Source organism: Vombatus ursinus, unplaced genomic scaffold, assembly GCF_900497805.2.
Source record: "Vombatus ursinus unplaced genomic scaffold, bare-nosed wombat genome assembly UNPS02014830.1, whole genome shotgun sequence".
Classification (NCBI taxonomy): domain Eukaryota; kingdom Metazoa; phylum Chordata; class Mammalia; order Diprotodontia; family Vombatidae; genus Vombatus; species Vombatus ursinus.
In genome coordinates, this window is record NW_020954608.1 from 20,090,395 (window position 1) to 20,116,675 (window position 26,281).

The 26,281-nt window shown below is 33.9% G+C and overlaps 1 protein-coding gene across 2 annotated transcripts in view; it reads right to left on the reverse strand.

The window, feature by feature from the left end:
* The window catches only part of CACNA2D1 (calcium voltage-gated channel auxiliary subunit alpha2delta 1), a 665,469-nt gene that overhangs the window by 48,670 nt on the left and 590,518 nt on the right, over positions 1 to 26,281 (reverse strand). The window contains exons 16-21 of one of the 2 annotated variants that reach the window (XM_027838804.1): positions 25,774 to 25,851; positions 20,837 to 20,911; positions 18,258 to 18,332; positions 7,813 to 7,869; positions 5,272 to 5,343; positions 693 to 754 (exon numbers count right to left, since the gene is read on the reverse strand). In XM_027838804.1, coding sequence (XP_027694605.1) covers positions 693 to 754; positions 5,272 to 5,343; positions 7,813 to 7,869; positions 18,258 to 18,332; positions 20,837 to 20,911; positions 25,774 to 25,851 — 419 coding nt within the window. Of the gene's footprint in view, positions 1 to 692; positions 755 to 5,271; positions 5,344 to 7,812; positions 7,885 to 18,257; positions 18,333 to 20,836; positions 20,912 to 25,773; positions 25,852 to 26,281 lie in introns of both variants that reach the window. The other variant, XM_027838803.1, reaches the window with a different exon arrangement.

Here is a 26,281-nt window from a genome sequence, read left to right on the forward strand (position 1 = left end):
CAAGGCCCATGTGCATCAATCACCCTTTGAGTGAGAGAACAAGAAAGGTAGTGTTACTACAAGGAGTAAGAAAGGGAATAAGATTGAATTTTTAAAGTCTTTCATAATTTGGGTCTGTCCTGGCTTGGTTTTAATGTTCATTTGCTACCACTATTTAATAAACTCAAGTGAAAATTTAAAAGCAGAAAATCCTGTGGAGAAAAATCAGAGAATCACATAGTCTGATTCTCTTTATATTTATTTATACTAGCATACAGACTTAAAATAGTGATAGCATATTATTTCTAAATTAGAAAATTACCCAGTATCCATACATTGATGTGTATTTAGAAGTTATTACTACTACTACAGATCTTAATAATTAACATTTATGTTGTATTATATAGATTTATATCAGTTTGCAAAGGGTGTGTACATATGCATACACACATTATCTCGTTTTATTCTTACAATAACCCTATGAGATAGATACAGTTATTATCCCCAGTTCTTGTAGAGTTGTTAGGAAATACTACTTTCATTCAATTTCTATTAAGAAAAAAAACATTCTTAAGCCATATGGATAGCATAAGGTATACTTAAGAAAGATTTTTTAAAACAAAAAATCCAGGATTATAAATACTGTATCTACATTTTGAAAATTCTATTTTTAAAGATATCTCCATTTATAAAACTTAAACAGAATTAATTACCTGTAATCTGTGCCATTGACAGGAGTCCATGTATATGTCCTATTTCCTTTGTCAATATAGCGCTAGAAAAAGTTTAACACAATTATTAAAGCCTGATGCTGAGATGTATTAAGAGAAAAATCCCAATATTAACCGACATATTTCTTAGTTTTTTAACTATATCTTTGTTTATGTGTGATTTGATTCAGTCTACATTTGTTCAAGACTAGTAGGTGTTAATAGAGAAAATAAAAGAAAAATTGTAAAATATATGGGATGTACCTTCATATTAGAAAGTAATGGCCCTGCCTCTCTTCTTGACCAAGGTTTTAGTTACTTTCACTTAGCTTCTGTTTCTTAGAGGTTTATTTTTTTTAAGGGTGGATGACCAGATCCTTTTGTTGAAATCTTTCATCAATAATTTCAAAATAATAAGTGTTGTAATGAGGAAAGGGAATGGAAAATTATAATAAGTTTGAGATTTCAGGTAAGGACTTCCTGAAAGTCACATATAAAAACAGTGAAATATTGGCATTGATGACATATCATTGGAGTCTTCGAAATTTTGGTCATGCTAGAATATTTTTAGGAATAGGCTACATTTCCATTTAAGTTGAATAGTTGATGGCCAGTGATTAGTCATTCCAAGTCTGTTGTAAACACATTTCTATTTTGGTGGTAATAATGATGATGATGATGATGATGATAATGGTGAAGCTACCCCAAAGGACAGATTCAATTGCTTCAAACTGAGTTTAAAAAAGGTATCTAAAGCTCTTTCATTAGAGATAGGAAATACAATGACTAGTAACAGATACAGAAAGATAGATATAGACAGATATAGAAAGAATTTTATTTTTTAATGCAACTAAATAACAAGAATGAGGAGTGGGTTATTTCCCCAATTCAGTAAAATTATGTAATCTCCCTGCCTTTAAACAATAAAAGCATTGGATGGTCAGGCCAAGAAATTATGCCCATCACAAAATCAATAAAATCCTTCAAAGATCCAGTTTTAATGTATATTTGTGGCTAAAGGAGAATCCCTGGCAAACCAATATTTCTTGTAAGACAGAAGAAATCTAGAGACTTAGAGGTAGGCTACAGTTATGTTGGTTCCCAAATAATGTCAAATATATACATATTTTATGTATATGCTGTATACATATATGTATATGCTGGTAGTTTTGACTTGATTGTCTTTGGGAAAGTCAATAATCTTGTACAGTGCTCAGGTGCCAATAAAACAGGATGGTAGTTAAAGCCTCCATGTTAACTGCTATTTCAGTTTAGAAACCACTAGGTTTTTAAATTGCTAGACTTTGAATATAGCCTAGTCTTGATGTTCTTAAGAAATGATGAATAGAAATAATGCTCCTCACTGGACCAACTTCAGTTATACCTTGTTTGAAATATTGTAATTGAGCTCCAGTTGTGGCATATTAATGGCATTACAGGCTTAGGGCGATTGAAGGGGATGCCCACAATAAAGTCAAACAGTCTGCTAGATTTCCTCTGTTGACATTCAATTGTACTAGGATAAGATGTTTAAATTCTCATGACACATATGCTCATCTCAGAATAAACATCGAAATCCATTTAAAGCAGCAGAATAAAAATGATTTTCTGTAATCCAATATGAATTTTATTATATATTCATAAATCTTTATCCCACACATTTTTCTCCTGCACAGCAGGTAGATGGGACTAAGATGCTTGAACATAGGCTTCTGTCCTTTCCTTGAGAAAGCTTGTGTTAGGCAATGTTCCAAACTTAACTGTACCTAGGGAGATAGTATTAAGATACATGCGGAATAGTCATCTCACAAGTTAAAATGTTTCCAAGGGCTCACTGCTTAATATATGAACACTGAAAGATGAAATAAGATTACAATTTCCTGTCTTAAAGAGGAAAATTGTATAGATTCTGAAGGACTTGTTCACACACAATTCAGAGACAATGCTGACATTCATCTTTGGAATCTCATAATTGAGCCTAGAAGACCTTGCAAATTTTGGGTATCTTTATTGTATACTATGCTGCCTTTTCCAGGTCCTTGTCCTGGTTCTACCCTAAACAGGGCATAACCTTAGGTAGGTCACCTAATATCTCTAAGCTTTATTTTCTTTCATTATAAAATATATGGTGACTAGATATGCTATGAGGTCATCTCCAACCCTAAAAATGTATTATTGTATACACTGTTAAAGGCCATGCTTAGAAATGAGTCTGTTTCCAGATATAGTACAATAAGTCAAGTTTAATGAGCATCTACAATGTGCCTAGGACTATTCTAGATGGCACAGATATTTTTTGCAGTAAACTGTAAATTGGCTTACCTGTCTTCTAATGAAGTTTACAAATTCAGTTTCAGCAGAATGAATACATAATCTTTTTGAGAATAGGGGCTATCTTGCAATAAATATGAGCTTAGAAAACCCAAGACAAAGAAGGAAAAAATAATGGTCTTGTATACTTATTTCACAAGGACTTTGTGAAGGAACAATGTAAGGTTAAATTTGATTTTCTACACTCTCCCCTCTGCACAGGCAGCTTGTTGTTGCAACTAACTGATCATGCCAAAAAAGCTGTGTGGCTGAAGAGAGAAAGCCAGGCAGGGAAGGGAAAAGCAGAACACGTCAGGCCTGGCTAAGAGAGGGAGCAATAGCCCTCTGACCTTAGAATCTCTAATAGTGAATTCTCATATGGCCTTGAAAGAGTTCTGATTTTCTTTTAAAGTTACTATATCCAGTGTGTAGGTAGAGGAATATAAGAGAATTCAAGCATTTATGGAAATAAAATTTTAAAACGCAAGCCTATTACCTGATTATCTATTTTGGATAGCAATTCTCTGTGATTCAGAAAGGATAGTCACTGTTAAGTAAGTTTCATTACAAAGTATATAAATCACTTAGAGCCAAAACCTAAGTATAACCACTGTCACAAATCTTTCAACGTGGCCACTCTAAAACAGATTTCTTCACAATCTTATAACTTGGACTTAAAAGTTATGCTTGGCTGAAGTTTTGAATGGCCAGGGGTGCCTTTTATTACTTTGTTGATAGGATAAGGGATTGTGTAACATTTTTAATTTTGAACTTGACAAAAGAAAATGAAAGCAAATTAAGGAATTTCCCTGTGTCTTGAAATGGAGGTTAAAGACAAGTCCAACAAACAAAGAATACTCTATCTAAGAAGGACTACCATGTTAGTCTCTGGGCTCTGGGGATAAGGAGTCATCTAATGTCTCTCAAGGGTGAACCAGCCACTGAAATGGATTCTGTTTATAGGACTCACTTTGTGGGGAGGGGGGGGCAGGGAGAGGGGAACCTTGATTTGATTCTATTAACTGAACCATACCCCTATTTTAAAAGAAAAGGGCTTTATCTATAAAGAGTCTAGGAATGAGTGGACCTTCACATGAGAATCCTTTGTTGCTTCCAAAGTACTCAGTACTAACTACACTATCAAACAATGCAGCCTTACAGCTTTTAAGAACCAGAGTGCCCCCTGGCCCATGTTAACACCCCCCTCTACTTAGCAAACTGAACTTTCAAAATTTCCCATCATCTTGGTTGTGGGCATATCTGATAACTAGGATAATTAGGGTAAGATATACTTGAAAGAAATGAGGGGCAGGAAACTGAATATTCCACCCCCATTGACCTATTCCAGTTGTCTTCCCTTAAAAAAGCATTTATTTCTATCTAAATAGAGTATCTTCAAAAACATATTTAATAAAAAACTATTCTCCCATGAGGTGTAGATAAGTCAAGAAATCAGAAAATTTCAAACAAAAATAAAAATCCTTTTAAGATCCTTAATGAATTGAACCAGCTTGTATGTTTGCTCATCAAATAATTTTGGTGAAATTATTTGGTGAAATTTGGTAAATTTGGTCAAATATTATTTTTGGGTAATTAAAAGAGAATGTAATTGGCAGAAAATAATGGTTCATCTTTCTTCTCTACCACTTACTATCTCTGTGCCATTAGTCAAGTCATTTAACTTCTCAAAGTCCTACTTTCCTCATCTACAAAATGACATTAATGATATGAGCATTGCCTACATCAGAGGATGGTAAGAATCAAATGAGAAAAAGAACATGATTTTTTTTTTGTAACCACAAATCACTGATTCAAAATAAGGGCTTACTGAGTATTATGTTGCTTAAGGACACAGAATTTTGTGATCATCTATATTTTTTAAAAGGAGATGCTAATTGATGATGGCATTAAAATAAACAGCAAAGCAGTTTTACATATAAAAAATATGAACATTTCAACTCATTTTAAAAAATTTTAAAAGAAATCCTTGAAAAATACCTCTAAAGTTAACATATGTCAAAAGGAAATTTTTTTTTTCATAAAAATCTCAGCTAGGATATGATATCATGTTTGTCTTATAGTGTACATTATTATAGTCTGCTTTTAGCATGCATGTTTATAGTGTATTAATAGTATATAAATAAGTTTAAAAATTATATTTACAAATCTCAAATACATAAATCACATATACTGTATGAATATACCCCAAAATCTCAACATATATAACTAATTTTCATTATGTTTACTTATTCTTTAATAAAAAAGGCCTTACCTCATCTTGAGATTTAACCAATGTTCTAAATGTCTTTTCTCCACTTTCTCCATCTATCATTTTATTTCTAATCTAAAGAAAAGCAAAACAATCTTTTGTCATTCCATGTACATTGTCAACAAATTATGCTTATTGAAAGTAGTCTTTGCAGATCTGTTGATCAGACTCAGAATAAATAAAGCACAATTTCTCATAGCTGACCTAGCACCAGCAGTTGTTTCTGGAAGACTGATTTATGAAAGATAGTTGTCATGCTACATTGACATTTTAAACTATTGAAGGAGGACAAATACCAAGTCTATTTGGTCATTCATTAATCTAAATGTAACTAGCAAAAGTATTATTCATGACATTTGGTTGGATAATATGTTTAGCTAGAAGGGAAATATGTTTAGCTAGTAAGAAATAGGGCATCTAGGTGGCACAGTGGATAGAGCAATGGGCATGGAACCAGGAAGACTAATTTTCCTTAGTTAAAATCCAGCACTAGCTTTGTGACCCAGCAAGTCATTTAACCCTGTTTGCCCAAGTTCCTCATTTGTAAAATGAGTTAGAGAAGGAAATGGCAAACCACTCCAGTATCTTTGCCAAGAAAACCCCAAATGTGGTCACAAAGAGCCAGATACAACTGAAACAACTGAACAAGTATATATTTTTCTGTTATAAACAGTTTTGTTAATATATTTTTCATGGGTAGCTTATAAGAGAACACTTTTTCCCCAAAACTAAGTTTTGTAAGTTTACCTCCAATTTTACATCTTTTAAATATTAAAACTGGAATAACAGTAGGGGCAACAAAGATTTTCTTAGGAAGAAACTTTTTTTTTCCCCTTGGTGAGGCAATCGGCGTTAAGTGACTTGCCCATGGTCACACAGCTAGTAAGTGTCTGAGGTCAGACTTGAACTCAGGTCTTCCTGACTCCAAGGCCAGAGCTTTATCCACTACACCACCTAGGTTTCCCTAAAGATTTTCTTAGGGATGGAGAGATATTAAAAAGGACCAATTGGAAAGGCCACAAGATTTTTATGCCTCTCTCAAAAGACAATATCATTAACTTTTCAAAAATAACTAAGGTCACATGTAAAAATGTCATTTAAAAATATCATTGTTCTTTTGGTGTTAAGGTATGTTTGATTTTTGGAATACCATAGACTGAAGAGTTAAACCCGTGGCATCCCAAAAGACAACAGAAAATATCATAGCCTGAATCTGTAGGCAACAAAATATTTTCAGTGACAAACTGCAAAGAACTGGTGCAAAGGATTACATCAGAGATGTAGGACTAGAAAAAGAGATGGAGCAGTCATGAAGTGAGAGCAAGAGATACCCCAGTCAATGGGTAGCCTGCCTATTTCATGGGTATCCATGCAATGCCAAGAAATCTAGAAGTAACTACTTTGTATGTTGGAGGGTTAGTATCTCACAGTTTATGGAGGCTAGGACCTACTTCACTGGTGATGTCAATGGGATCCAAACAACACACAGATCCAAAGAGGCATCAAAGTATGTCCAAATAAAATTATCTGTTTAACCAGGGGGGGAAATCAGCCAACTTTGCTGTCTTAGGGATGGATCTTTCTTCAGGTTTTTAAAAATCCTGGCAATTTAAGAAAACCTTGCACTTGTAGTATCTGTTAAGTCTCTGTTCACAAAACAGTGAAGAATAAGATGCAACCCCTGTCCTCAAGGAAGTTCCAATCTAGTAACAAAGATATGACTTTTCTACAACTTAAGTGATAAAAATGACATGTCATATAAAATCCTGCCTAATCCTCTGCATACTGTGTAAGAAACAGCCAGTGATGCCAGAAATCTTTTACTGATGCCAGGTTGCAAATCTTGGCTTTCCTTGCTTAGGGAAGTAAGGAGGGACTTTATAAAGTAAGACTGGATGAGCAAAAGGCATCTGGAGATCAGAACGAATGGCCTATTTCAATACCATATCCTGTGGCATTGTTGCCAAGGACTGTTTCTAATGGATAGAATATGATTAGTATTATAAAATAGGTACTAAATATTAGAAGAGTTCAAAAGAGTGAAACATCATTTTCATCTTGGCGGAAGATAATGAAAAGCAACATAGATTCAGAGTTAGGATGAATTTTGGATGTCATCTGTTCCAAACCCTTCATTTTACAGATGAGGAAACTAAAGCTCAGAGAGATTGGCCCAAGGTCACACAGTTCCTCAGTAGCATAGTTAGATTTGAACCCATGTTCTCATTCCAAAGCCCACGTTCCTTCTACTGTTTCATATAGGGTGCGTGCTTAACTATTCATATACAAGACTGGGAGAAAATAAAAAAAAAAACAAGTTTATTATAAGAGAATTATTATGTATTCACTTTGGGGAAGAAGGATGAAAAGGTAAAAGATATTTCTTCCCCTTCTTGAGAAAGTATGTGTTTCTTTTATTGGGAACTTATACTTAAGAGGGCACAGAAATTGAGCACTACCTCTTTTGAAAGAAAAAGCACAAACTAAGGATTACTTAGTACAGTTATCTTTTGGCTTCCATTCTCAACTATTAGTTCAACTCACCTCCACTTTGATATCATTTTCCAGTTCAGCATCCAGGAAATCCAAGGTGACAGGCTCCTGAGATTTAGGATTCTACAGCAGAAAATAGGAAGTACTAAGCACATATCATTTTGCAATAATTACATTGTGGATCTTCTGCAATAGTTTGAGAAGTTATTCAGATTGAATTTAAATGTATTAAAATGTCTGATATAATAAATATCTAAGCATATATCCTTTCATATAATAGGAATTTGTAATTGATCATTGCTAGTGATCCTGAGCTTTAAATATGCTATATTTTTAATTTATCATATCCTGAAAAGGAAACATTTTTAGTATTTTTCCAATATTTCATTCATAATACCCAAGTTCTGAGAGAACAAAGTATTTAATGTGTAGTCCATGATGGACGAATGGGACAGAAATAACTACTCAGATAATTTACAGTATATAGCGGTTGGTTTCTCTTATAAATCAACCAAAGGCCATATTAGGGCTACAGTGCATAATGAGTCCTACTCTGACAAATGAACAGTAAATAAATTGAAATTCAAAGGGAGCTAAAGAATCTATGAATAAATAAAGGAGAAAGAAATTCTGTTGCACATTTACTGGAAAAGCACAAAAGCTTTAAGTTGCTACAATTCATTAATTAACGCTAGTTTAAAAAAAAAGTCTGTGCCTGGTAATATTTCTCTATTCAAATTCCATATACTGCGAGCAAGTCATCATAAAAGCAGAAATAATTTATATAGTTTTGGGGACATCATTTTACATGCATATCTTTGTTCTATGATTTACTTTTCTATCTACTCACCATACCCAAAATTGGAACAATGTTATCTATAACTACATTGCAAACTCAAATGCTTATCAAACAGGCATTCAGCAAATGATTACTGGTGGTGGAGCCGGTGATGGTGATGATGATAGTCATGACACATTTGTGGCATTTTTTTCAGCTTAACAGTTTTCATTAAAGCAATCTGTAGTATGTTTTGGGTAAAATGAACATATGTGTGTATAGGTATATATATGTGTATATGTATGCACACATATATACACACAACAAAGAGGGAAAGAAACAATAACTTATTTCTCTATAGATGAGGATGACTTTATTTTTAAAATTACTTTAACAAATACAGATCCTCAAAAGACAAATAACAAATGTATACTAACAGAGTGTGGTTTAAAGCAAAGAGAATAATTTTATATGGCAATGGCATCAGCCTAATTAATTTATCATCACATTTCACATATGTGTGCATGTATACACACAGGCAAAGACAGGATGTCTTTAGCTATACACACACACATAGAGAAAGAGAGACAGAGAGGACGAGAATAACAAAAAAGAGACAGAGAGAAGGAGAAAGACATCTACAAAATGAGCTAAAGACAAAACATTGAATAATTTATACAGTAAGAGACAGCAAATAGAAAATTACCCTTTGCTTTTATAATAGCAGTTTTATTTATATTGCAGCTGTAGAAGCTAATTCCTAGTTTGTGTGTCTAAAGAGTATTTTACCTGAACTGGAGACCATTAAAGGTCATTAATAATGAAACAATATATTATTTGATAATCAATGAGCATTCATTAAGAACCCGTTATATCAGGTAATGTATTAGGCCTTGAGGATACAAAAACAGGAGGGAGACAGTCTACTTTCAAGAAATTTAAGTCTCTACTAATAACTGTTTAACACAGAAACATTTATGTGTGAGGGTAGTATGTGCCTGCCATATCAAATAATAGTTATAAAGAAATGTTATTTAGGGCTTTACCAACTATAGAACCAGAAATGGTTTTTTAAAAATATTAACAGGTATAACTTTTCCAATTTATTAACAAAACTCATACAAATTTGAAAAGACTATAAGCCACAATGGACTTAATAAGAGGGTAGGGCTTTTTTTTGAAGGTAAAAGGAAAGCTAGAGCTGATAACAGATTTCCCAAACAGCAGTATTCTGTAAGTATAGATCACAGCTGTTTCACTTCTACGCAGGGATGTGTTTGAGCCAGCTTGAACTGGCTCATTAGAGCTGATTTTAAATTTTCAGTGTGACGATTAACCTCTAGAAAGTCAGAAAATGCTACCAATCAGGGCTTTATTTATTTTTATTTTTTATTTATTTTAGGTTGTCTACACTTAAAATGTTAGAGAAAAAATATTGATGTAAATAAAACTTAAAAGTGTGTCAAGCATACTTTAAAAAAATTTTTTTAAGTAGAAGAGCTGGTTGGTAAACATTTACCAGCATACTACTGCTATAACTCTCTGGAGAAATTAAGTGGTAAAGATCTTTGTTGGGGAAAAACAAAAAAGAACGTGTGTTCTAAATAAACTGCATCCATTTATCCCATAAAAGCCTTCTGGACAAGAAAGCATTTTACTCATAGGATAAACTCTTTGACCTTTCCAAGACTAGTCCCATCCCAAAAAAATTAGAACATTGGATACAGATGGATTTTTGTGAAAGATAATTTACACTGTTGAAAAGAAAGCAGATGGTTTCATTCATTAATCCTAAAATTGCTAACAAGTTTGCTATTTTTACAGAAAAGTGGTCTATGTTATGCAAATAATATCTGCATCTTCATTTATTTGATTTGGAATAAACAAGATTGGAGAAGCCAAAAAAGTAGATAATAGATGGATGGCTTTTCATTTTCAGCTCCCATTATAACTAATGTAGTATGTTGTTTTGAAAACCTATTTCCTTAGAAGAATTACAACATATTTTGTTTCATAAATGCAAATACTGGAAAGCCCAGCCATTGCCATAAATAGATGAGTCAAACTGCTGTCAGCTTTTTATACTGTCACAAGAAGTAAATCATCTTCACCACACAGACACCACCATATCAGTATGAAGGTTTTTTAATGTTCAATCCCAAAATAGTCAAAATGCTAAAATGTAAACAGAAGTAAAATCATTGTCTTACATGCAATGGATAATGCATAGCATGACCAGACCCAAACAGCATGCATGGAGGCATTGTCATGGAAGAATTGGCATTATGATGTTCACGTCCCATTCCAACATACAAAGACAGAGAAGAAAATGAAATGGTAAAAAAAAAAAAGAAAGGAAAAAGAAAAGAAAGAAAACAAAGGGAAAAAACCACAAAGCTTTAAGTCAGTAAATTAAATTCATTTAAAATGGCAACCTAGCAGACCATACTTTAAAAGACTCAACAATGGGATTGTGATAGAAAAGGTCAAAGGTAACAGGAGCTACCTGAAAACATAATAATGATGAAAGTAGCTGATATTTACATGATGTTTTAATTTTTACAAAGTGTTTTACAGGTAGGTTCTATTTTTATTCCCATTTTACAGATTAGGACACTGAGGCTAAGAGAAGTTAAATGACTTGCCCATGATCATATAGCTACTAAGTATCTGAAGTAGTATCTGTTTTGAATTTGGGGCTTCCTAGTTCAAAGTCCAGTGCTTAATCCACCAGATGACCCAACTGCCCCTATGTCTAGGTTAGATATCAGAAGACACTGATTCTAGTCTCTGCTTTGCCATTAGAAAGCTGTTGGAACTGTTGACCCCAAATTCTTAGTTTCTTTAATTTTCCATCTATAATATTAGAATATTAATAGATGACCTCCCATTTCTCAGGGTTATTATGGAAAAAAGTTATGTAGGGTATTAATACTTAAAATGAAAGTTGATGTTATGATTAGTAATAATTGGCATACAAATATGCATGATACCTCAAATTTATTTTTCCTCATAAATCTCTTGAAAGATAATATTCTAAAATGGGAAAGTAGTTGCTAGTTTGCCATTTTGAATTTTTGCTGAAGGAACAAAAATTCTCTCTATATTTTTTAACATCCTAATATCTACATGCAGTTGAATTTACCACTGGAATGGAGATTCACTAAAATTCCCATGACCACAAAAGAACACAAGCAAATAGAAAAAACTGAAACATGCCAAAAGATTAGAATTAAATGAATTCATAAGTCAATGTAATACAGAGAAAAGGGATTTAAACTGGTTTTTAAAAAAAGAAACACAAAAGATGAAAGTCTTATGCAATAAAATAAAAGCAGTATATAATGACAAAGAGGAAAAAGGCCTTAGAGATAATATAGTTCATCTATTTCATTTCACAGATAGGGAAACTGAGGAATATAGAGGACAAATGACTTGCCCAAGGTCTAGCTAATAGGTAGTATAGATAGCACTGGAATAAATATGTGACATATACTTTTTTTTGTTTTTGGCTAGGCATTTGGGATTAAGTGACTTGTCCAGGGTCACACAGCTAGTAAGTGTTGTGTCTGAGGCCGGATTTGAACTCAGGTCCTCCTGAATCTAGGGCCAGTGCTCTATCCACTGCGCCACCTAGCTGCCCCAACATATACTTTTACTATCATTTTCCTAGACCATGCTGCCTCTCCATCACAATACCATTAAAAACAAAACAAAACAAAACAAAACCTGGTCTAGGCAGATGTATAACTTTCAATCACAGTACCATATAGGAGCATAGGTTGAGAGCTCTAAGGGATCTTAAAAGTAATCTAGTCCAATTTTCTCATTTGTAGAAGAAGAAAGTTATGCCCAGAGAGGTTAAATAAATAATGACTTGTGCAAAGTCATTTAGCACAGTCAAGCTTTGTACTGCAAGTGCTCCCACTCAGTCCTGTATTACTGTCCACTGCTCTCCTCTTACTTATTCCATGAAAATTGTATTAAGAATGATAGTAAACTTGCCTTTGAACTAGTCAGTTTTCCTTTCCTTTCCTTCCCTCTCTGTATTAACTTTTTTTCTTAAATGGAACTTCAAAAATCATTTATTCGGCTAAGTACAATGCAAATAATACTCTCATATTAAGCTGCAAAAATATTTTTAGATATGTTTAAACAGTTTTTTCTCATTTCTCACACATTTAGTGAAATATATATATATGAAAAAAACCTTATTCTGGTAACATGTCCATTCAAACAGGATGGCAAAAGGTATATAGTATTTTGGAGGTATTTCTATGTCTCCAAATCCACAGCTGTATTATGTACTATTGGTTATTTTCGGTAATTACTTTGGACATATTTCACAGATGATGGAGAAGAAATACTTATGGTAAATTTCACCACATTTATTTCTCATCATCAAGCTTCTAGAAATATTCATTTCATATTTTATTGAGACCTAGTGTTTTGTAGAACTTGGAGTATCCACATTAAATTGATTTCTATTTAAAAAGCTATTAAAGTAATATTGGAAAGGAAAATTTAATGAAACATAATCACAATATCTAATTATTCTTTTTTCAAAAAATTATCTATATAAATGTATTAATGTTATTGCAATATCACTTTTGCTAGCAGCTATTAGTCAATGCACATCCCTTACTGTCACTAATGACAGTTTTGCTTCAATTCAATAAAGAAGGATGCACATCCCATGCTTTGGAAGCCATATATCAAATAAACAGCCTTCTCATTCAACACTTGGAAGCTTCTGGGAATAAAAGCTTAATTTTTGCTATAGTTTAGCATAGCTTAAAGCACTAATAACTACCTTCTATCAGAGTTACCTGAACATTGGGCCTTCTTTTTCTTAAATTAACTGTTGGTATACCTACACCAATAGGCTGAAGCAACAAAAAGTAGCAATTTATAATTTTATGCTTTAGCAAATGAAGGTTTTACACTCTCATGAGGAAACTTTAACTTTTTCTCCTAATGGCATTTTCCTAGGAGTGAGAAATTCCTTCTGAACTGATAGTTGTGAGTATTTTGTAACCACCAAAGAAAGCCCAACCTGGACAAATGAAAGCTAAAAAGATGTCTTTAGTTACTGTGGGGGAAAATGTTACTAGAAAAAATGCAGAATTCTAATTCTTTCTATACAAAATTGTCTGATTTATGTTTTCCCTGGATTTAAAATACATGCATGTAGAGAGATGGTGGTCTCTTTTTCAGAAATCTTTGCAGCTATAGCTCCCAGATTCAGCATGAAATTACTTATAGCTGGGGTTTACATGATCCATGAAAATTTAAATTAAAATTTTAGGGTTCTAAAAAATTCCTTTTAAAATCAATGGAAACTCATGACTTTTGTTTATCCTTCCAAGATTTAATAGAGAAGAAATGAGGAGATAATTAATAAGTTGGTTTCATGTATTTTACCTTAATTCCTGAATTCCTTCCTAGAATTGATTAAATCAGGACATTATTACTAGATTGGATCCAGAGATTAATGAAATCATTGTACTTAAAGAAACACTTGAGACCAGAATGCAAAAGATACAAAGTGCGATACACAAGGCAGTAAGAAATACACTAATGAAGATTAGAGCTATCTCTATTCACTGATATTTATACTTTTTAAAAGGGTACTTGGCCACCATCTTCTCCTCAACAACTTCAATGTTTTTGACAATTTTGTTTAAAATTCGGATTATGTCTTCTCAGGAAGAAAACAGAGAGCACACAGCATTAGACACCCTTTAAAGGACATACAACCGTATCTTACAGAGGTTACATATTGGCTATATTCTGCTTTATCTCTATTAATGATGAATTTCTGACAAAGGTTGAGATTAGTTGAGTTAGTGTGTTCGATGATATAATATCTATCTAGGTTTAATATTAGATTTGATTAAACTGAAATGGTCTATTTAGATGTCTTACACTATACCACAGTTTAAGAAGTTTCTTGTATCAATCTGTATAGCATGCATCAACCAAATGGCAACCATAATATTTGACCTGTTAATAACAAAAAATTCAAAAGCATACTTAATGTGTTATTTTAGAAACATCTTTAGGAGAAAAGAATACATTAGGAACAATTCTATGCACTTTAGTCTTCACAGTACCTTTTTATTTAAAGTTATATTAAATTAAATACAGTGGCCTGAAATACTGCTTCAATTTATGATAATTTAAATAACTGGTTAAAGGGAATATCATAATACAGGCATAATACATACTGAAATGTTTGCAAGCAATGATATATTTTCTACATCGTCTCTTGTTGGATAAGTTTTATTGTTGTTGTTGTTGCAGAAACAGAAAGGTGGTGATTTTTAAATTATTTCATTTTCAAGACAACTGCTTGGATTTTCTTTTGTCCCACAGGACAAATAGAGTGATTTCCATAATGCCCACACAAGGAAAGGGATCTAGTGATGTCTTGATGTCTATAGTTCAATCTTAATTTTGGTAAGGCCTGAAGGGATCTGGAATTCTAGATACATTTTTCCACAAACTCGTCTCTAAATTTCATTTCTCTTAAATCATTTTAATTTGGAATGAGTACGTGACATTTGATCTTGATAAACAATGACTGAATAGTTACAGATTGTACTATAGAATCAAATATGCAAAAAACTAAATGATATATTTTGTGACAAGAACAATAACGTTTTTATAATAGGTAAACAATGAGATTAAAATGAATTTTTGCTCATATATTCCCATAATTCCCAAAGAATAACATACCAATATGCTAGCAACCTTTCACTAGGCTGTTTGAGATTCCTGGGTGGTAAGGCATGCATGAGGCCTGAGCTGCAGTGTTGGAAGGAATATCCACATTGATAAGATGAGAGATCACTTGCAATCCTAATGAACTGGATTATTCAAGAACTGTGCCACGTTGGTAGTATTGTGAATAAAAATGTAGCCCAGACTGCAATTTAAATGCAGTAGGTGAATATATTTTTAAATAATTCATTAAAAAAAAAAGAATTTGTGGTATTCATTTGGCACAATTTGTTGCTTTAGGAAATATTATAAACTGTTAAAATTATAAAGCTAGTCATCTTAACAGTATAAATAATCATAACCTAATTTAGTTCTAACAGGAAGTATTTTGCATTATATTTTAAAATTAAAATGAGGATTTATTAGTTAATAAGCATTAATTATTATTGCATTATAATAGATCTTTGATTTCAGTGGTATAGGGAACTCCCTATGCTAGTAGAGTTCAGCTCCTCTGAAATTTTCAGTCTTAGAGATTTGTTTAGAGCCCTGAAAACTTAGGGGACTTTCATAGGGTCACATAGCCAGTATGTGTCAGCGAGACCTGAAGTCAAGACCAGTTCTCTATCCACTATGCCAACAACCTTTCTATTCTAATAGAAGAAACAATAATTCTGTTAAAATTTTTAAGCATATGATTATGGTTGATTGTTGACTGCCATCTTGTCTGACATGATCTTTCGAGAGTTTGAGGAGAATCACTTGAATGCAAGAACTTTTCCACTTCACCTGTCCACTACAGCCTTCTACTACTTCCTCTTCCGTGACAGGCAGGGCATGGAATCTTGGCTTATAGATGGTTCAGGAGCAACTGCACAGATTGGCATCGCACTGGGCCTTTCCTACAATGCCAGTCATTTTCTAACATAACTTTGACATCTAATGCTGGAAATCCTCTTGTTATGAGTCTGCCAGATGGTATCTCCTGACTAGTACTGAATGAAAAACTGTCCTTGGTGAAAACTTTATTCCTAAGTAGCCTATGCCCTCGAGTCTTTAGGCTGATAAAGAACATTCCTTCTCCAGGCCCCCTGGTTCATGACCTGGATAAAGGAAACAAAAAGCTTGCTGCTGGGTAAATTTCATCTCCTACAAGTGAACTAGCAATTATAAATTTAGAGTCCTATGCTATTAAGGGAAACAAACATACAGAAGTCTTTTCTAAATGGAACATTTTCCTACCAAAGCCTCTCTCTCTTCTCTCACTCTCTGCCTCTAAAAAGTAATGTGCTCACATTTTTGGATATGGTACACTCTTGTTTATCTCATAGAAATTGTTGCAGAAGTCAGAGGGAACATAGTACCCTATTTTGGTGGTTACAGAGAGGATTGAGAGCAGAAGTCTGGCAGGAATTAGCATCTGTTGTGAGTTCATAATTTCCTGTCAATCACATGCAATTGCTTGTATTCTACCAATGCCCTAAAGAAAATGATGCAAAATTACTTTTTAAAACTAACTTGAGGGAGAAGTTTATATTTTATTTAAAAAAATGTAAAGTGATATCATGCAGTGGTTAGATGCTACATCATATTATTCCAAACTAGTAAAAACGTAAATTAAAAAATATAATAAGTCAAGAGAAGGATGCTTAAAGGATTAACATAAATGCAAAAGGAGGGGGGGAGATAAAATATTGAATTAACATGGAAGATTTTGACTAGAAAAATAAATTCTAATCTGTTAACTAGTAAGAAATGCTAAATGTGTCAGAAGTTTTATTTGCTATAAAAATGGAGAATAAGAAGATTTGGGCTAGAAGGGACTAAGGTATAGTAAATGAACCCTAACTGCTCAGTCAACTCCCTTCCAGAGAATATCTTTCTACTTATGAGAAGCACTTGTCCTGAGTCATAAACTTTACTCACTCCTACATCGTGCCCTCTAATAACTGAATTCTACTTCTCTTTTAAGGATTCATGAGAAGCCAGTGACAAAAAAATCTGTGAGATGGATTGAACTGTGATCTGAATAGCAGAGTAGTGGGAAGCACTGAAGAGACCCAAGGAAAACATTATTAATATTTATGAAGTGTTTACTTTGTTTCTATAATATACTATCTTCCTATAATAGAGTCCTACTCAGAGGCTGAGATAAGCCAAGGGAATTTGAAAGATAATCGGAATCAATAGGCATGAATGATGAAGGGTTTACCAAATTTGTGAGAGAAAAATTAAAATACAGAATTTGCTTTCATACCATATAGGGTATCCTAAAAGTTTTAGTTCAGATTTAAGCTTTAATAACATCAGAAGTATAAATAACACAAATGTACAAAAATATCATTTAAAATTTGTTAAATTGTTTAGTTTTATAAATTTTGAATAAATTTTCAATTTTAAGAAGAAGGACCATGTCGTTGTGCATTGTATGTTTGACATTTCTGGATGACACTTTCCCAGTCTGGTAGATTGGTAGAGAAGGTCCTCTTGCTTGGCCACTTCACTCAAACTGGTCTATCTAGGCTTTTTTCTTGTGGTCTCATGGAGAAACTGTCATGTATGTTTCAGAACCTCATTCTCTGGAAGATTTTGAAGCTAACATTACAAAAGCAATCCTTTCAGTACCTGAACAATGGCTGATGAAAATTTTTACAAAGTTAAAAACTGATTAGTGTGATCTACAGGACAAGGCAGTGGTTGTGTTGAATTTTTGTAAGAATTCTGTTAGTATTTTAACATTGGAAATCATCTTTCAAACGTTGCTTTAAGCTTGGAGCATTTGTACTTCTAAAGTTATTAAAACTTAAAACTGACTGAGACTTTTGGGACATCCATATTCGGTAAGATTATTTTCCTGATGCCAACTAACATGTTTTCTTTTCTTTGTTCTTTATATGCAGGGAAATATGATAAATTCATAGATATGATATTAGACTTAAAATGGGAATTTTAACACAATTATTTAATTTCTGAACAGATAAAATTTTCATACCTTTGGCTGAAGATTAGGATGTAGCAACACATAGCCATTAGGATCAATTGCAAAATAATAACCATTTGGACAGAGCTGAAAGAAGAAAATTAAATGAATGTCACATAGTTAAATGTCTAATAGGTACATAAATGTTTATGTCATAGTGAATAACAACTCTTAAGTATCTTCCCTATTTATCATTGAGCAGTATTGTTTTATTATTGGTAGTTTCATGGATGAAACAAAGAGCCAGAGATTTCTAGAACATGCTAAAAATCAGGAGTTCTTAATCTTTTTTATGTTATGGACCACTTTGGTAATCTAATGAAGTCTACAGAAGCCTAAAAATTTTAAATGTATAAAATAAAACACTTAGGATTATAAAGGAAACCAATTATATTGAAATAGGGTTATCAAGATATTTTGTAAGAGGTTCATGGACTCTAGGCTAAGAATATCTGATCTAAATGTTTTCGAGACCAAGAATGCAATGCAAGAAATATTGTATTATTAAATATGCTAGTTTTTATCCTTTGGTATAAAAGGCTTCTCAAATAAAAAACAAACAATTTTGGTTTATGTTTTGCTCTTGAATCATGCTGTCTGATAAATACCTACAGTTCAGGAATCATTTCCAGGGAACTTCTTTGCAAATGAGTCAAACTAATTAGCAAAAAGAAGATATGTTGATGACTGCTTAGTTACTCTGGAAGTAGAGGTGGTATTGGTGTCCATGGGCATTTTCCTAGTATTGATACAATTTACTACAGCCCTAATGTTATTTAAATTATTGCTCCTCAGCAAATTTTCTGTTCCTTTAATCCCCACAATTGCTGTTCTAAACATTTCCAGTCTCCTCAAGTCTATATTCCAAGTGGCTTGCATCAATCTTAGAAGATAACCTTAATGGTTAATGAGTAAACTGAGACTATCTGCCACAGTTTCCTCAACCTCTCAAAACTCACTACTTTTCTCTATCTTCCTCTATCCTGTCACAGCAAATGAAATAACCCCTATGTCCTTCATTCCATATGCTCCTTTGTATGAAACTGTTCTCTGGAAGGTTACTAATGACCTCATTTTCCCAACCAAATGGCCTTTTCTCATTCCTCATCTTCCTTGACCTTTCTGTAGCATTTCGGGTTGCCAACATCCCGCTCCTTCTTGAAACTGTTTCCCTTCTTGGCTTCATTTTACTGTACTATCCTGAATCCTTCTACTTCTCTGTTAATTCTTGTTGGATCTAATTCTTCTCCCACCCCTTCAATATAAGCAACCCTCCTCCCTCAAGTCTCTGTTCTCAGACTACTTCTGTCAGATATTTCTCTACACTCTCTCCTTTGTTGATCTTATCTATTCCCATAGATTCATGTATCATATCTATTCAAAAGACTCCCACGTCTTAATTTCCTGACCCAGCCTCTCTTCTGAGTGTTCAATCTAGATTTCATAAACCTTTAGTTATAGATAGGACCAGAGAATCATCTAGTCCTGGTTTTTGTTTTTGTTTTCTTAAGTATCCAATATCCTCTGTAAAAACCTTTAAAAATTGACATTCAGACTCTGCTTTAATCTCTTCAAGTGAAAGGGAATTGTAGTCCTCATGGGGTAGTTGATTATAGTTTTGGCCAGTTCTAGTGGTTAGGTATTTTTATAAATGTGCTACATTAATATTCCTCGTGCATAGCACTGATAATTTCCTTTTCCTTCAGAAAAAAACCTTCACTAGCTCCCCACTGCCTGATTTTAGTACAAACTTTTCAGCTGTCCTTTAAAGTACTCTACTGTCTCCAACCTATGTGATATCCATCTTTCTAAACTTTTAGCTCTATTCAAACCAGATCATTCAACAAGCCTTGAACACAGCTAGCTCTTTATTACTTCCATAACTTGCTTCTGCTAGTTCTTTCATTTAGAATATCCTGGGTCTTCCATATCTGCTAACTGAAATCTAAACCACCCTTCAAAGTTCAGCTCAAATGACCAATGAATCCATTTCTGATCCTTCAGTCCACAGCACTTTTCCACTTCATTTGAATTCTCATAGCATTTTGCACACATTTATATTCTATATAAATAAATGTCTTATCAACTATGTTGTTACTGCTGTTGAATTATTTTAGTTATGTCTTACTCCTCATGACCCCATTTGGAGTTTTCTTGGCAAAGATACTGGATTAGTTTACCATTTCCTTCTCCAGCTCATTTTACAGATAAGGAACTGGGACAAACAAGGTTAAATGGACTTGTCCAGGATCACACTGCTAGTAAATGACTGAGGCCAAATTTGAACTCAGGACGTTGAGTCTTCCTGCCTCCAGGCCTAGCACTTTATCCACTGTGCTATCTAGCTGTCACTTATCTACAATACTAGATTATAGAGTGCTTACACATAAGGGACTCTTACTTCTTTTTCCTTATATTATCTGTAGTATTTAGCAAAGTGCCCTATGCACATAATAAGTATGCATATCAATTCAAATGAACTGAATGATTAGAGATTGGGTTTGAGTGCTGGAATTAACACAAGGACATAAATGTGTTGTACTGAGTGGCATCATGGTAAGCCTGGCCAAAAGGAGAAAACTTCAACTTACCGTAAAGCGTGGTGTAAGTCTTTTGATATCTTCTAAAGACACATCGACTCCCATCACACCAAGAATCAGCTGATTCTAGTGGAAGATTTCAGAAAGTTAATTTATTTGCTTAATTTTTGCTTAACTTAATTAGAAAAAAAAAGTATGATACATTTTCAATCTTGTCTTTTAAATGACCAATCTTATTAAATTACAAAGAGTTCCCTTATATAGAAGGCTGGGCACATATGCATAATGAGTCTTTTAAGTATCAACTTATGACCTTTTTTTTGGCTAATTTTATTATGTGGGTATGGTTTACTATCATGAAAACTTTTTTTTTTGGTAGCAGTTATATAGCATCTGACATCTAGAAGAACACTGTTATCATCACTACATTACACAAGGTTTATTAATTTAGTGACTATGACCAGCTACCACATTCTTTTTACTACCACAGAAAAATGCAAATGATAAAATAGCAAAAGGGATTCAGGTTGATGATTAATATCTCCCTGACATGATTATAAAACAATGGAATAGAATGTCGTAATATGAAATTATGGAATATCTTTTCTGTAGGTTAAAAATATTCAGGCAGCGACTGATAGGGACTGGACCTGTGATCTCATTGGTATAAGGAGCTCTTGGGTGAAGAAACCTGCTCTGCCAATGCAGGTCAGCACATTTTCTGCAACTTATATTTTTTATATATGCCTAGTCTTGGGCCACGAGGCTAGTATGTGTCAAAGGCAGAACTAGAAAGAATCCTCCTGTCTTTGGAGCAGACTCTTTATCCATTACATCATGCTATCTTTATCCATTAAATAGAAAAAAAGAATAAAGTAACTGCTAGTCTCCTATGCACCAGGTACCAGAACCTAGTGTAAGCAAGGGGGTTGTGTGACCTAGATCTACTTAAATAAGTGACAAGATGCTATACCTTTACCACATCTCCATTTAATTAATCATAGTTTGAAAATGTCCTTGATCAATTTAGATGTCCTTGAAATCTACTGGATAGAGTGAGATCAAATAGGAAGTATGTTTTACTTGATTTGAACAAATCAGTTATGTTATATGGGTTTTGTATAAAATAGCAGATATGATCCCATTCCATACTGGCCTATTATCCCTCACTCCCTCACTTATCTTCAATCTCACCCTGTCCACTGGCTGCTTCCTTACTGCCTAAGAACACATCCCTCTCTCCCCTATTCTCAAAAAAACTTCACTTGATCCATCCATCTCTGTTAGCCATCATTCCACATCTCTCCTCCATTTTTTTTGGCTAATCTCTTTGAGAAGACCATCTGCAATACAGGCCTTCCCTTTACTTTCTCTCATTCTCTTCTTAACTCTTTACTGCCTGGCTGTGGATTTCATCACTCCACTGAAAAATGCTCTCTCCAAAGTTACCATTGATCTCTTAATTGCCAATTCTAATGGCCTTTTCTCAATTCTTGTTCCTCCGGACCTCTCCACAGCCTTTGACACTGTCAATCACCCTCTACTTTCTAGATTTTTGTGACAGTCCTATCCCCTAATTTTTCCTTTACATGATCCCTTCTCAGTATACTTTGCTGGATCTTTATCCAGGTCACATCTGCTAACCAAGGATATCCCACAGGTGCTCTAGTCTTTTCTCCATGTATAATATTTCACTTGGTGATCTCATTAGCACCCATGGGTTCAATTGTCATTTCTATACTGATTATTCTTAACTTTCCTTATGCAATCTTAACCTTTCAGATGACCTCTACTCTCACATCTCCAATTGCCTACTGGGCATCTTGAACTGGATGTCCCATAGGTATCTTTAACTCAACATGTCCAAAACTGAACATGCTATCTTTTCCTTTGAAACCTTCCCTTCTTTCTAATTTCCCTCTTAATATTGAGGGTACAATTATTCTTAAATATTTTAATTTTTTTCCAATTACATGCAAAAATATTTATAACATTCATTTAAAAAATTTTTAAGTTCCAAGTTATTTTCCTCCCCCCAACTCTATCCTTATCCTTTGATAGCATGCAATTTTATATAGATTATACACGTGCAGTCATGCAAAACCAAGACAATTTTAAAGGACTTATGTTACCACTATTCTTCACAGTTACAGGTTCGTGCTGTAGGTGTCATTCTTGATCCCTCACTTCTTCTTACCTCCCATATCCAATCTGGTGCCAACGCCTATTGATTTTTACCTTCATAACATTTCTCTCATAAGTCCCATTTTCTCTGCTGAAACTGCCACCATTCTGGTATAGCCCACATTCCCTCATGCGTGGATGACTGGATGGTCTCACTGCCACAAATTTCATCACACTCTAGTTCATCCTCCATTAAGCTATCAAAGTGATCTTTTTTAAAAGCACAGATCTAATCATGTCATCCTCTATTCAATAAACTACAGGGGCTACCATTTCCAGGATCAAATATAAAATCCTCTGGCATTCAAAACCCTTCATAACTTCCCCTCACCATTACTGTCTTCTTCCTTCTTACAATCCTATACATACTCTGAGATCCATTATCACTACCCATCTTGAACATGTTGCTCCATTTCCTGACTTGGGGCATTTTCATTGACTGTCCTCCATGCCTAGAATGTTCTCCATCCTCATCTCTGATTCCTGGGTTCCCTGGCTTCCTTTATGTCCTAGCTAAAATCCCATCTTCTATAAGAAGCTTATCTTAATTCCCCTCAATTTATTTGTTGATTGATTATTTCCAATTTATGATATATCATGTATATGGATATGTGTAGTAAATAAAAAGATCTATAGATCTCTATCTATAAATCTTGTTTGTTCATAGTTTGCATATTGTCTTTCGTTAAACTGTGAGCTCCTGGAAATTAGAGACTGGCCTTTACTTTTCTTTGTATTTCCAGTGCTTAGCACATAGTAGGTACTTAATAAATATTTATTGACTGACTGCAGGCTTCAGGATACTGGTAGCATAGAATAGAAGCCTTTTTTGGCAAGTCTCTGACTTGGGGAGAGGGAGGAGAGAAGTTCGAGGCCTGGCCTTGGCTTCTGTCACATTTTCTCCTAGCCTCTCTTGGTTGGAAGATGACCTTCTGAGCTTCAGATCAGAAGATTTAGACTTTTTCATTTGTATCATGGTAACATCCCTGGGACAGCAAGAGCTGAAGGCAGTATTTTCATGCCGTGCAAAGGCAGGTTCAAGGTTCTGCAAGAAGACTGGTAGAAACACTAAACCAAACCTAAGAAGACTATCTTGAGCATCCCAGCAAAAAGAATTTCTTGAGTTGTAAATTATCCTTTGCTATATGAGTTTTCTGATACTGAGCCCACTTTGCCCTGGACTCTATATGTACTTGTGGGAAGATGTGACACAGACTTTAAGGGAGAATGACTTGTACCAGCTATTTTTGTTATATCACATTAGTAAGAACTCATTCTACAAACTAAGTCTGTCCAACTAGTTGATTTCAACTTAAAATCAACAGGGGAAAGTATATTCATAGTGATTCATGAGCTGTAGCTTTAGAATAGTCACCCCTATCATGTCTGAGCTACCCCTGGAACCTTAAAGGGACAGGTCGTGCTTACTCTCTGGTAACCCAACATGCCAGTATTAGTAGGATTTGGGAGAGGAAGTTAAGGGGAAGCATTTCAATAGGCTGAGTAAAGGTCAAGTTACAAGCAATCCCTAAGCTATTCCATAAGTAAAGTACCCAGGAATTCTCCCAGGACACATAAGGAGGAAGAAAGTGTGTGTGGGGTGTGTGTATGTAATGTAGTAATGAGCCTCATGACTATTGTATTAACCTATGGGTTTCACTTGACTCAAATATATATCAAAGGCAAATAATGCTTATAACTGAAGAGAAAATTTATACCTTTTCACCATCAGGAGCATTGACCAAATTACCCATTATTTATCTTATTCATCTTTCTATCTCCCCCAGCACCTAAGAAACCATGCTACTCTGAAAGGTGATTAATAAATTGATTACACATGAATTCATTGTCTTAAAAAAAAACTTCATAAATGCCTTAAAAGCTGCAATGAATTCATTTCACAGTTAATCCGATGGGGTTGTAACAAATTTTGTTATGCAAAAAGCATTATTCAAAAATAAATGAATAAATAAATATTGCATCAGCAGAAGTTTGACACCTTTTAAAATTATTTCAGACATGCTACATTTCAATATAGTTAGAACATTAATGAAGACTAAGGAATAGAATGAACTTCCATGAAGTTTACCTGCTTTTCACCAAATGGATAAAAATGAGGGAGACCAGACCTCTAATTTCAAACACCTAGTGAACTCTCCCAAAGACGAAATTCCCACTACCAATGTAGATCAACACCTACTATGCAACTAAACATCTTAGAGAGTTACCTGGGGCACCAAGAGGTTAAATGGTTTGCTGGAGTTCACACAGCCAGTTTGGATTATTCGAAGGCCAGATCCCTAACATTCTATAAGGCTACAAAAATCATTGTCAAAACCCTAACTCTGACATAACTTACTAATTAAACTGACATTTTAGAATTACAAATGAAGAATGATTTTTTTTAAAAAAAAATACAATTACTTTATCTGGCATTAATCCAGGCAACTATCCATTTGCTATGCTCTCTGACCATGGATGCTTCCTGGATTCCTTTTGCAAACTCACATACATGATCATCGCCCTATTTCTCATGCTAGTATTTTTCCCAGAATCTGAAATTTGGCTCTTATTGTTTGCAATTAGGTATAGCAATGTAAGACAGTGACTTTTAGAACAATATGCACCTGATATTAATTGCTCATTTCTCAGACAACCAACTTTTAGTCTTTGTTTATGTCCTCAGAAAATGGTCATGATGTGAGTACTTCCTCACACCAGTATCTTAACCATAGTGAGCTTCAATGTCACACTTTTTCAGCCATTATCATCAGTAATAATAATAATCTTAATTAACTTTTAACCTTTATGTTGCCTTTATTTTCCTCTTGGCCTGTTAGGTTGAAGACAGGAAGTGTTCCAGTAATGACAAGGCCCAGTTCCTTTAAAAAAAAGAAAAAAAAAAAGAAAAGAAAGAATAATGTTAAATTGTGGCATGGTGAGTGACTAAGGGCAAGAATCATACACTAAAGAACTATACTCAAATTCAGTTCAATAAAAAATGCATTAGCCTTTGATTTTTCTGACAGGATACTTTATTCTTGGTTTACAAAAAGTGAAGCAGAAAGTAAAAACTACTTATCGAATTTTGGAAGATCCATTGCAAACTTATGTTCTGAGAAAGTCCCGTTGCAATTTTGACATATTTTATAGGAAAGAATCAGGAAATTTTAGACAGTTGTTGAAACATGCAATATTAACTAATACTATGAGAGCTTCACAAATAGCTTTTATCAAGCCACAGAAATGATCACCAACCTATAAATGTTTCAGCAGCCCAGCTCATGCTTTCACTGACATAGCAACAATTCA